Source organism: Theropithecus gelada, chromosome 7b (genome assembly GCF_003255815.1).
Source record: "Theropithecus gelada isolate Dixy chromosome 7b, Tgel_1.0, whole genome shotgun sequence".
In the NCBI taxonomy this organism is placed as follows: domain Eukaryota; kingdom Metazoa; phylum Chordata; class Mammalia; order Primates; family Cercopithecidae; genus Theropithecus; species Theropithecus gelada.
In genome coordinates this window covers 52,310,853-52,323,816 of record NC_037675.1, presented here as the reverse complement: position 1 = coordinate 52,323,816, position 12,964 = coordinate 52,310,853, and the positions used below count along the sequence as shown (strand labels likewise).

General features: G+C 41.2%; 1 protein-coding gene across 3 annotated transcripts in view; it reads left to right on the top strand.

The window, feature by feature from the left end:
* The window catches only part of TRIM9 (tripartite motif containing 9), a 119,201-nt gene extending 107,070 nt beyond the window's left edge, over positions 1–12,131 (top strand). For 2 of the 3 annotated variants that reach the window (XM_025392435.1, XM_025392436.1), the window contains 3 exons: positions 5,281–5,584; positions 7,834–7,996; positions 10,047–12,131. In XM_025392435.1, the coding sequence (XP_025248220.1) occupies positions 5,281–5,584; positions 7,834–7,996; positions 10,047–10,109 (530 nt within the window). In that variant the 3' untranslated portion in view covers positions 10,110–12,131. Of the gene's footprint in view, positions 1–1,230; positions 1,420–3,958; positions 4,001–4,417; positions 4,442–5,280; positions 5,585–7,833; positions 8,596–10,046 lie in introns of those variants that run through there. The other variant, XM_025392434.1, reaches the window with a different exon arrangement.
* The last annotated feature ends 833 nt before the right edge of the window (positions 12,132–12,964 follow it).

Here is a 12,964-nt window from a genome sequence, read left to right as displayed (position 1 = left end):
TAAATTAAAACTTGCCAACGCCCTCGTTCTGAGTTCTTCACATAGGATCATGTTCTACACACATACACACTCCGGTTATTTTTGCTTGAACATGCAGAGTAGCATTTTGATAGAAGTGTAAGTCCAGCAAAGAATTGCTGGTAACTGATTCAAACCAGAAAAACATTCACAGAAATACCCTCTGGTCACAAAAACGAAATTATTATTTCAATGAGAAGAAAGTTCCTTTGTGATTGTGGACATAGAATATTACCTTCCTACCATCTGTATTTCCTAAATTATTGCTATTAGACTGAATATTAAGAAGGCTTCAATTGGTGAAAGATCCATCTCTGACTAGACCACACCATGCATAGAACCAGCTACTGTTTGACAAAATAGAAAGGAGCAATTTTAGTAATTTAGAGAAACTAACTCATGCCCTTCTAAAACCGGATCAAATAATTGTTGTCTTTAGTCTGATATAATAATGATCTTCAGGCCAAACCTGACCATCTGAACAGAAACAGACATTTTGCCACCAATGCACCTCACCACTGCCTACAGTCTGTTTATCATTAGAGAAACAAAGATGGTCAAGTGACATCCCTAGAGTCTGATCCTAATTCAGAAACAAAGGTAAGGCTCCTTCCCTGCTTACTTGTCCAGCCCTGTCTTCCTTAGACCACCCCACATTTCCTCCCCTATTCAAAGACAGAGTCTGGAGTGTGCTAGTGTAGAAAAATCAGCTCATCCATCTAACAGAAAAATACACATTAGGAGAGAAAGGGGAAAATATGGAATAGGAAACAGTTTGTAAAAAATCCCCATCTCTTAAATAGAAACCTTTTAAGAGACCATTGTTGAGTAGGTAGTAACTCCCAGGACAACTGAAGGTAAAATAATATCCCCTTGGTCATCAATAGGTAAAATTTGCCTTTACATTTTGTACATTCACTAAAAATATTTTGTTTAATTAAAAGGAAACCTTCCAATTTTCTACCACTAAAAATTGGGAGAAAATGACAACAATCACCTATGATGTTGGAGGTGTCCTCTGGTCTTGGGTCCTGATCTGCCGAAAATTCCCTCCCTGCCCCCAGGCACATTGGCTTTGTAAATGCCTGAGTGTGGCACCCTGTGGGAAAGATGAGGCTTTGTATGAATGCATTGTTAAGGCAGGTCTTGGGGAACCATGCACGGGGACATAGCAGACTTCTGATCTCTAGTTTGCATTGATCTTACATTTAGACACAGATTCAGAAGAACAGACCCTCCCTTTTCCAGTGCCTTCGGAAAGATTGCCGCTCCGTAGAATGAGTCCTTTCTCCTCCACCCTTAATCTACAACCCAGCTTCCCTGGGAGATCCTACTTTGATTTCCGATCCTCACCCCACCAGCTGAGCTTGCATTCCTCTTTACAGTCTCTCAATGCACCGGGTGAGCTGAGCTCCTCAGACCTTTCCCCTTGATCTCTGTGCCTTGAAGGCATCTCTGAAATGCGTGTTTTGTTCTTGCCATTCATGTGTGTGGTGAGGCGGATGAGCTAGTTTCTGTGTCTGTGGCCTGCTTCCGGTATGAGGAGCATCGGGATGGTGGAGCTTTGTGGTGTTCTTGTTTGTGTGGTGCAAGGAGCAACCATGGAGCTGTGGTCTATGTATAACGGCATCAGAAAGTGATGAGTGAAGTTACTCTTTTTGCACAAGCTGGTACCACCATGGATAACCCGCTCTGTCATCACATGCAGTGGCATAGCACGGCACAGGTGCTGGCTGGGTGGAGGCCGTGGCAGTAATGTTTGCAGCCCTTCTGTATCCAGGAAACCAGCGGTGTCTGGGAGACTGGATCAGTGCATCCAGCCTGGAGTGGTCTGATTAAACATAGACTCAAGAGATCTTTACTGACAAAGTAAAATAAAAGTAAAAACACACCAACAGCAGAAAGCATCCTATAAAGCAGGCAATCCAAAGAGCAGAAAGTGAAAGCATTTTCTGCAAAAGCCTGTGCTCACTGCTAGGACAGTGGGGCTCCTGGCTGAGTGTTTTCCTAGCAACGGGGTGGGATCACTGCTGGCTGGATTAGAAACCCTTAACTCCTAATGCCTAATGACCAAAGATCTGAGTAATCAAAAAGTCTGGCCTCCTGGAAGTTTCCCACAGCCAAGCCGGTTGTGACAGAGCCTAAGGCTGATTGCAGCAAAGCTAGACTTGTGTTCCTTTGTAGCGAACACTGCCTAGCAAATAGAATCTTAAAATATCTAAGATGCAGACCTATTTGATCTCTTCAGGACTATATTGTAATCATGGATACACATGATGCACATTTCACATTTCCAAAGGTTTCTTTTGTTTTTTATTTTATTCTTTTTGCTCATCCCACATTCTGGAATGAAGAAGGCCACAGCATGACAGTGCAAAAAGGATGCAGGGACTTCAAGCTCTCTTTAAAATGATATTTTTCTTTGTGCTTTTATGTTTCTTATTGTTTTTCTGTGCACTATGGCTTCCCAACATGCTTTGTTATGAAACTCTTTTCCCTTGTGTCTAATGTACTGAAATATTGTTACAGTCTTTGTAATGTATATTGTCTCAAGAATAAAATGAAATGTGAGTTTTGGGATATTTGATGGGTGTATTTAAGAGCATTATTCTAGTTGTATTGTTGAATCTTAAATGTGTGATAATGTGTTTAAAATAGTGTAAAAATATTTCAGAATATTTGTTTTGAAAAAAAGAGTTGCACAAGGCATGATTCATTTAAAAGTTTTTAAAGCCCTAATTCAGATTCTACAAACTTATTTCCAAAGTTGAATATGAGAGTCAGTTTTAAAACTCCAGGTGTTCCATACTCATTATGCTCTAACACATGAATAGGAATTGAAGTGATAATTGATAGAAACGAAACATAAAAATCAGCCATGAGATGGGAGGAAATGATTCTCTTCCATGTGAATTCATCCCAGAGAAAAGCAAACTAACCAAAAATAAGATCATAATTTTTGTATTTTGTTTTTAACTCAACCATTAGTCCTTTTTTATAGTAAGTTGCTTTTTTAATTCTTGTAAAATTCTTTTAAGTCAGCACGTTATCCTGCAAATGTTTTAGGAATTAGCATATAAAGGCCTTACTAAATAGAAAAATAAATTAAATGATCCTTTCTTTATCCCCCAGTGTTCATCAAAGCCACATTTTCTAGATCAGTCCTCGACACCACTAGAAATTGTAGATCACACAGCTTTGAACATTTTAAGACTAGGCAGTCTTCCTCCACCCAATGTAGTTTCTCATGGGGTACAGGTATCCAAATCTTAGGGAAGGGAGATGGTTGAAAAGGTTCCACAGGGGATTCTAATATATCTCTGAGACCACACCCACTTCTACCATCCCACCTCCCCTCCCTCAGGTGAGAAGGATCTTCTCTCCTAAGAAGGAGAGGAGGTAGTTTTAACACATTTGTCATATCATTATTAATAATTATTAATAATAAGATGTATATATTAACAAATGGATTACATTACACATTTAGTTATATTTAATTTGGGCTCAAGTCACAATGAAGACCTTTTGGCATAACCAGAGTCAGAAGTGCCTAGAATAGTGAGAGCAGAGTTTTATCAAAATCCAGTGATTTCTCCATTTCAATTAAGCACATTTTCCTCATTTTTAAAACAGCTAGCCTTCTTACTGTGGGAACTTTAGAGGAAAAGATTGAACTTGGAAAGATGAAAAATTCAGCTACAGAGTTCAGGATCAACTGGAGGAGGATTTATTAAATGGTAAAAAGATGTGCTTTTCATTTTAGAAATGCAGAGAGGCAGTTTTTTACCCAACAAAGTAAACTAATATAAAAAGGGCTTTGTTTTTTCATGGATCAGGCCTCTGGTATCTATATTCAACTGGTGCTTTTTAAGTGTATACAAGTAATTTTTATCAACCTGGTTGTTGTTTCATAGCGTTGATGTGTAGTATCTCTTTGTAGGATGCAATTTTGAGACACAATCTGCACCTTACTCTCAATTAGGCAAGTATACCTATTGTAATTGTTATCTTTTACTTACGTGATTGATGTGCTCAATTTCCTTCACAAAATAAATAGCGGCAGCTTGTCTTATATCAATAAAATTGTCTAGTTGTCATTCTAACCCTATTATAGCAGTTTCTCAAACTCTTAAAAAATGGAAAAGATGCCTGTAGTTTTTAATGTGATGCCTCAAAGCTTACTTTTTCCCCGGTTTTCTTATACATCAATGCACAGCACTCTTTATGAGCACTAAATGTGGGTAAAGGTACAAGTCAGAGAGCACCTGTTTAGTATATGTGATGTTTTAAATTGAGTCCTTTTGGGGTACTAGTCTGTCAGGAGAGACACGTTTTCTTATCCATGTCAATTTTGCTTCCTATCTCTCTCCCCCATGCCTTTCACTTGGAATGACAACAGTTGACATTAAAAAGCTGTTGGCAGGTATGCAATAACCTTATTCTGTTACCCAATAGCAAAGATCAAAGTGCATGTGAGGTGTCTCACAGATTCAATAAATCAGCAATTACATCTCTCAAGTGTGATATGTATAGGTGGCATTTAGAACTTGGGGCGTAACAATGTGTACAAAGACATCATTCTATCTGCACCTAATGTCCAAAGTACCTACTGCTCCAGCAAAATTTCTGACGTGTATTAGTTTCAGGAGTAGCACGCAAACTGTGTTTTTTAAGTTATGCAGACAGCAACCTGTCCTACATAGAGTCACAATCACTCATGAAAATTAATTTATGTTGCTTATAGCTTCGCAGCTTATGAGCTTTCACTAGAGCCAAGGAAAACTTCAAAGCAACTAGATGTTAGCACTTCTGCCGAAGGGATATTTCCTGATTTCACTCCATGTGTTTTATCCCTCCTCCATCTAGGACTCTAGCTCCTAGCCTCCCCGCCTCAGGGGTTACACAGGCATCTTAGCGCATCCCCTCTCCCTTTATGTCTCTGGTGCACTGTTCTGCCAGTCACCAGGTGAAGGGACTTGCACCTTCCAAAATCGATGCCACTTCACTCCCGGATCACCTGGTTGGGAGTGCAGTCTGAGCCAGGTAACCCCTGCTGAATCGGTCGTGTGTCCTCCGTCTGCTTCTGGTGCAGAGAGTACCAACTCCCAGGACGTGCCCCTGTCTGCCCTGGCCCTGGACGCCTCCTTCCTGCATGGCAGCATGAAAACGCTACACAACGCTCCTCACCCGCCCAGGAGTATGTTTTGGTGCTGAGCTTGTTGGGTCTGTCTTAATAACCTGATTCCCTTCTGTTGTTCCCAGTGGCCTGGTTTGCTTTCGACCCTGGCTCGGCGCACTCGGACATCATCCTCTCCAATGACAACCTGACAGTGACCTGCAGTAGCTATGATGACCGGGTGGTGCTAGGGAAGACTGGCTTCTCCAAGGGCGTTCACTACTGGGAGCTCACGGTGGATCGCTATGACAACCACCCTGATCCTGCCTTTGGCGTGGCTCGCATGGACGTGATGAAGGATGTGATGTTAGGAAAGGACGACAAAGCTTGGGCAATGTATGTGGACAATAACCGGAGCTGGTTCATGCACAACAACTCGCACACCAACAGGTACCCTGCAGCCCCCAAACCAAGCCTTCTTCACGTTGGCTTCTGATCAGGAGTGAGAGCCCCAGTTCAAAAACCTATTACATAGACCATATTAAGGAAATCAAGCAGGTGGTCTACATTAAGTAGCACAGGCAGTCTATGAGCCTCAGCTGAGTCCATGCTGGTGGTTTACTTTTTGTATGATGATAGAGACTTGAGTACTTTCCTAATCCCTTCATTGCTGTATTTCACCCATGGCTGGAAACTAAGAATCCCGATAGATATCCATTATAAGAAAACAATCCAGGATGCTGAAACAGGCAGACCTACAACTTATCAGAAAAGCACTTTTGGACAAATTACTTCGGTTTTTTGAACCTCAGTTTCCAAATCCATCAAATTCGTATAATAAAATTTTTCCATGTGGGAATCTTCTGAAGACTAAATGAAATATGTGAAAATGCCTTACATTGGAAGCACCTGAAAATAGTAGCCATTGTTCTTATGACGATTCATTAAACTAAAGCTTATGGGTGCCAATTTGAATGACTTTTTACTTAAAGAGAACTCTCTTATTACTGTATTAATTCAGAGCACCCAGTTTGCTAAGGAAAGGAAATATAGTAATCTCCTTGAAGTTTTCTTCTACAACCAAAATATAGATAATTATAATTGAACACATACTATAATGGATTTCCTTTCTCATTTGATTGTGTTCTTCAAATGTATTTTTCACAAATTTCCTAGGCAGAGAAATTTCTAATGTGGACCCTGGTCCACCTTATGCTCCAAGATTTCCCCAGGATACATTCTCATTAGTGTCTCTGAAAAAAAAAAAAATACAGTAGTGTTCAACCAGATCAAAGGGAAAGCAAGTCAGACAGTGTTAGGATAATTGGACTCCACTGTTTTATCTTTTTCTGTATGCTCATCACTGACCCTTCTCCAGCCTGTAGACTCCTAAAGCCTCCTTTTCCCTTGGATAGTTTCTATAGCTCAAGTGTGTATTATTCGCTGTCACTTGAAGTGAACACACACACCATTTCACCATGAAAGCAAATCCTACTGGATGTAGATAAGTGGTTATCTTCAGTGATTGGCATTTTGGGGAACTCTCTGTCAATAGATTCCCAGTGCTATCACCCAAATGCCACACTTACTTTTTCCCTTTTAGCATCTTTTTAAAGTGCAGGAGTGAATAATGACATAACCATCACACTGTGCAGAGAAAAACATTCTTAATGCTAAACACATCTGCTTGCATGCAAACTGCTTGTCACTTGTGCTTTCATTGTTAAACCTGTGAATTAACAAGAGGCAATTTGTAACCTGTCTTTTAATGACTATGTACAGTCTGTATCCTGCATGCAAGAGGAAATGAATGACACAAATTCCTGTGCTCTGCTGAGATGAGAATGAAGTTCAATATTGCTAGATCTCAAAAAAACAGGAAAGACAAATCTGATCATCCATGTTTAATGGCATTTTGTGAAACCATCAATTGAAGCATAAGACACAATTCTTTGTAAAATGGCATTTGTATGCAGGTTCCTTAAAATCACCACATCTCAGAGTATAATTATTTCACTGTACAGAGAAGAAGCCTCTTCTTCAGCGCTGTCATTTCACAGACAGCCTCTGAGTTCTTAATTCAAATGCAACAAGCGAAAAAATTACTATTCTTCTGGAATGAGTTTTTCTGTTTAATGGATAACATAAGGCCCCAAATCCAATTTCTCATGCATGTGGTTTAGGTGCAACCAAAGTGCTTCTTTATTTTGACTTTCAAATTAAGTCACTTTGTATTGAATGATATTTAATTTACACCATTTATACAAAGTGTGCAACATTCCTAGAGTCAGAGCTCTGATAGCCCAAAGACGACTTTTTCCTGGTCTTTAATGTTTGGTTTTCTACTGCTGTGACTCAGTAGTAAAGACCCTAATGAATGAGTTCACGCTCAGCAACAGCAGAGCAACTCACAAGGGCGGATATCTCCCCCTAGGAAGTGAAAATTGATGGTGGCGGGAGGGAGCAAAAAATCATACTCTTTTTATATATAAAGCACAGATATACACACAGTACAGTACCAACAGGTATACAGTATATCTGCGGTATTAAAATTTATGTGCGAGGGATGATTAAGGAAAAGGTTTTGGGGTAGTGATGATTATAAACAGGTTGCAAGACACTGGTTTCACCACACAAAAGCGGGGAGCTTCTAGAGTGACCACAAGCAAGTGAACCCCCATTTTTTTCTTTTCCTACAGAACTGAGGGAGGGATCGCAAAAGGGGCCACAATTGGGGTCCTCCTCGACTTAAATAGAAAAAACCTGACATTTTTTATCAACGATGAACAACAAGGTCCCATAGCATTTGATAACGTGGAGGGCCTGTTCTTCCCTGCGGTCAGCCTGAACAGGAACGTGCAGGTAAGCACCCTGCCCCTGAGGTTAAACAGCTGTTGCTGGCTGCTAGTTCAAAGGCCGCCCAGGGCCGTACAGTCTAACCGGAGAGAGCGAAGCTGACAGCGTAAGGCCCAGACCAAGACATGAAGGAGAGGAGGAGAGAAAGGGATCAGCCTTGACAACTGCTATTATTCCACGCCAAACATAATCATCTTTATACTTGGACACAGAGTGGTTAATAGCACATAGGAAACTGGATTCTCTTCATGGTTGGCTAATGATCATCCCTGTAGCTCTACTTTCACCTCTAAGTAGAAATGAAAGCCTTTAACCAACTGGCATGAAAACAAATGGAATGACTTAAAGCTCCAGGAGTGCCTGGGAAGAGGTGAGGTTGTAAGACTGACACTTTAGTATCCTTATCAGAAAATCTGAGCATCTTCTCTGCACTCTTGTTTGGCTCTGTTAGGTCCTAAGGGGTAGAAAACGTAGTCCCTACCTACAAGTTAGTTAATTATTATTTATTATAGAATAAAACAACAGCTTCTTATTCATTCAGGAAATATCTATAGAATGCCTTTAATGTGCCAGGCACAGTTATAAGTGTTTGGGATACATCAGTGAAAAGAAAAAAAAAAAAAAAAGATAAAACTCTTGCCTTCATAGAACTTACATCCTAGTGATAGGAGATAGACAATAAAAAGTCAGCATAATCACAATGTTAATCAGATGGTGTGTCGGAAGGTGATTAGTGCAGTGGAGAAAAGACCAATGGTAGGGTAAAGGGTTCATGAGTGCTGGGGTTGGGGCGGGCAGCCGCAGTCTTAAATAGGATGGTCAGTGTAGGCAGGGCTTATTGCAGTTACCGGTGAGCTGAGCCTTAAAGGAGTGAGGGAGTGAGTTGCATGGAGCCTTCCAGACTGAGGGAATAGCCTGTGCACAGTTTCTAAGGCATGAGGGTCCTTGCCTGGGCAAGGAATGGTGGAGAGACCCTTGGCCTGGGGCCAGAGGGGGACCGGAGCCATGCATGGAGGAAGAGCTGTGCCCTGCCAGCGGCTGTCAGGGCTTAGGGTTTCACTTCCCTCCTGAGCTGGGCCTCTAATCAGCAACTATGAGCCTCATTCCACAAATGATTGTCTTAAGATAGGGCTTGAGAATTACAACACTACAGATGACTTTTGCCCTACCCAGTACCAGCCTTGGAAACTATTTATAAAAATTCGTTGTTGTGTTTCAGTATGTGCAGTAACACTGATTGCAAACTAGCAGCCCCTGCCCTTCTCTCTTCCTGCAAGGAGATGGGGTTTTCTGGAAGGCCGGAATCTAATCTTTCAGAGTTCAGCCTCTACACTTTAAGAAAAACCATAAATTATCCTAGCAGCGAGTCTCAGAAAGACCTCATTCAGGGATTTTCACATTAGCCATTTCCCTTTCAAAGAATTTTATACTAGATACTCTTCAGGGGTTTTCAGGACCTTTTGATTATCTATTGATAAAGACTCTTGGGCTGGAGAAGACAGGGACAAGAACTGCATGAAATGGTTCTAGTTTTATCCATAGCTATCCACTGAGGTTTGGGGATATACAGAAATTGGTGAAATAGTATAATGTCATGTTTTTTCACAACTGGCAATCATCTGTGCAACCCCAGAAAGAAATGTTGGCCCTAATTGGAATAACTAGTGGACAAGTAATAAGGCACGGGTCTGCGAATCGGTCCTCTATCCATGGATTTGGCAGTGGTCACTGTTGTGTGGCCAGCAGGCTCCACTACCTGAAAACCAAGCCTATGTCTTCAGTTGTAAGGAACACAATCTCCCCGGAATCCTTTAAAAGAGGCAGGTGACTGAGAACCATATAATCAAATGTCACCAGGATTTGAGAGCCCGCCATGGTGAGCAGCCTCTTACCATAGGCAGGATTCTTCTTGAATTCCCTTTAATGCCCAGTAGCCTAGATGTTTAAAGAGAAGCAAACAGAACACTTTTTGAGTTAGGGACACACCCACGGTGCACTGTGTAAAGGGACAAGGGGTTGCATGATGTGTCTCAGGACTCACAGTCTCATTCCCCAGGTCACGCTGCACACCGGGCTCCCAGTCCCCGACTTCTACTCCAGCAGAGCATCAATAGCCTAAGGATGTGCCGTGGAGGCGCCAGCTGCCTGTTCTTACCTCCGCCTGCGAGAACCACAGCAAGGAGCTCAGCCAGTCATGGTGGGGTGCAGAGTTGGCAGGAGCGGGAGAAGGAGGAGAGAAAAGCTGGTCCTCTACAGTCTTCACACCCACAGCTCTGCCTTTTTCCCTTTCAACCTCTCCTCTGCTGTCATGCCTGCTTCTGCTTCCATGTCCAACAATTCTAACCAACAAAAGACCTAGACAGTCCACCACGTCACTTGGTTCCCACTCCCAGATTTTGCTTTTATTTAACTTAATTTTTTATGTAGGTGAGTTATATTTTCTTTCTTTTCTGATCAGGTTTTTGGTGACTTACTGGACATGCACTGCCAGGAGAAAATTCTCCTGCTAACTTTTTCTCTTAAGCTTTCTATCAAACAATGAGGTTATAGGGGGAGGTAGGGAAGAATGAGCTGAATTTGTAGCATACAGCTTATCTCCTAAAATGTTCTTGCCCTGTTACCTCTCCTGTAGTGTTAGCTCTGCAGAGCTCAGCTTTGGGAGAGTGAATCTATCACTGAGAAGTTTTACTACTCATTGAAGCACAAAAATATCTGCTACACAGGTTCACATCAGGGTAGGATCATTAGGATGGCCCTATAATTAGGATAGGCCAGAAACCCTGGCCATTGTATAAAACTGGAAAGTCTCTAAGACACAGGCAAACCAGGGGACTCAATGATTTGGTTCGTTTATTTAATACAAGCTTTTAATTGAGAACCTACTATTGACCAGGCACTGTTCAAGACACTAGAACATTATGTTCTAGACACTGTGGGGACACAGTGGTGAACAGACAGGCATAGTCTCTGCCCTTCAGAGCTTATATTCCAGTAGGAGAAAAAGCAAAAATAAAATAATTACAAATTGTCATATGTACTAGAAGGGAAATGGGCAAGGGTCAAAGAGGCTCATGGGCAAGATCTTTCAGGCTTCCTAGAATGATGCTAAAAATCCACACATTCTGGGCATAGCACCAGAAATGTACCAACTCAATGCCCTTTCAGCTGCGCTATTTAATTATGGTACCTGCTGCCACTCATCGCAGAGCCCTTCTTGGTAGAAATGATGTCAGCATTCTTATTTGCTGATGCTGCTATGATACCACGCCTTAAAAATTGAGAGCTGAAAAAATAAAGAGTGACCAGAGGGCAAAGGACCCATTCTCAGTAATGGGGGATCTTGAGTTGCAGTCCACAGCATTCACATTCTCAGGATAAACATGCTTGTCTCCATTAGACTATCTGTGCCTGTTCTGAATGAAAAATCCATCCACTCTGCTGCCATTCACAGCCTAATTTTCTGGAGTAGTCCAAATAATGTTTGGAAAAACGTGGGGTTGTATGTCATTACTATGACTGATAGCAGAAAAATAATGCATCTTACTTCTATATAGAGATAAACTTACATAGGTTACCCTTGAAATTCGTTAGTTTGACGTGAAGTTTTAGGAAAGGTAGGACCCAGAAAGAAGTTCTCATTAGTTGTCTAAATATTTTTCAGTGAGCCAAGAAATTCACCATGACAAAACAAGAATAACAAATAGAAGGGAAGAGATAGGATGGGAAAGCTAACAAAATTTTGGCAAAAAGGAATATATGTAAATAGCTAATTATTTACTTTTGTGCTTACTTTATTTAGATTATTTCTATCAGTTACAATCTTTTTCTAGTTAAGTGTACCTAATTTATGGAATGGGTGCTATCCTGTTTATGTGCGTCTTGGTTTTTCTTGTGGCTACAGAAAAACTGTTGCAGGACAACACTAGTTTGATATTTGATGTACTCTCCAATGAGACTCGATGGCTGGGCCGTGGTAGACTCATAGTTCCTCTTGTTCTTTATTAAATTCATCCTGCTAATTAGATTTCTAGTGACTTGTAACATGTAGTTTACACTGAATTGCAATTACAGATGCATACAACTACTATACTAGAAAAAATTGTCATTTCTGGTGTGCCAATAAATGATTTTTATGAGAGAACAAAATGTCTCTAGAATGTCTTAGTTTTTTTCTACTGGGGATGACAGTTCACCTTTGTCAGAGCGATGTTTCTTCAGCACAGTCTCATTGGAAAGGCCCCCAGAGCTCTGGAGGGCTTGTGTTCTTTCCCCTGTTTCTTTGGGCATGTGGCACTGCTTTTTGGTTTTACTCATCTGAAATTTAACCTCATGTGAAATGTCCAGTGGAGATGTTTGGGGTCTGCCTCCAAGCACTGGGGATTTACTTCTTTTTTTTTTTTTTTTTTAGACGGAGTCTCGCTCTGTCACCAGGCTGGAGTGCAGTGGCACAATCTTGGCTCACTGCAATCCCACCTCCCGGGTTCAAGCAATTCTCCTGCCTCAGCCTCCCAAGTAGCTGGGACTACAGGCACATGCCACCACGCCAAGCTAATTTTTTTGTATTTTTAGTAGAGACGGGGTTTCACCATGTTGGCCAGGATGGTCTTGATCTCTTGACCTTGTGATCCGCCCGTCTCAGCCTCCCAAAGTGCTGGGATTACAGGCGTAAGCCAACGTTCCTGGTCTACTTTATTTTTAAAAAGCCACAAATTTGGCTTGCAATTTTATAGTACTGCAAAACAGAGTTTCACTAACTTTCAAACCTAGCTCCTTTAACATTTCTTTGAATGGTGAAACAATACCATTGTTTTTAAATAATTACAACATTATTCATCTACCTAATGTTGTTACCCACTAAAAAGAACGCTTTGTTTCTTGATTAAAGGTAAAGCATTACCTACAAATATATGGTCTGAGTTATAACCTCACAGAGTGGAAGAGTACACAGTTGATAGCTGCTACTGCTCTGTGTTC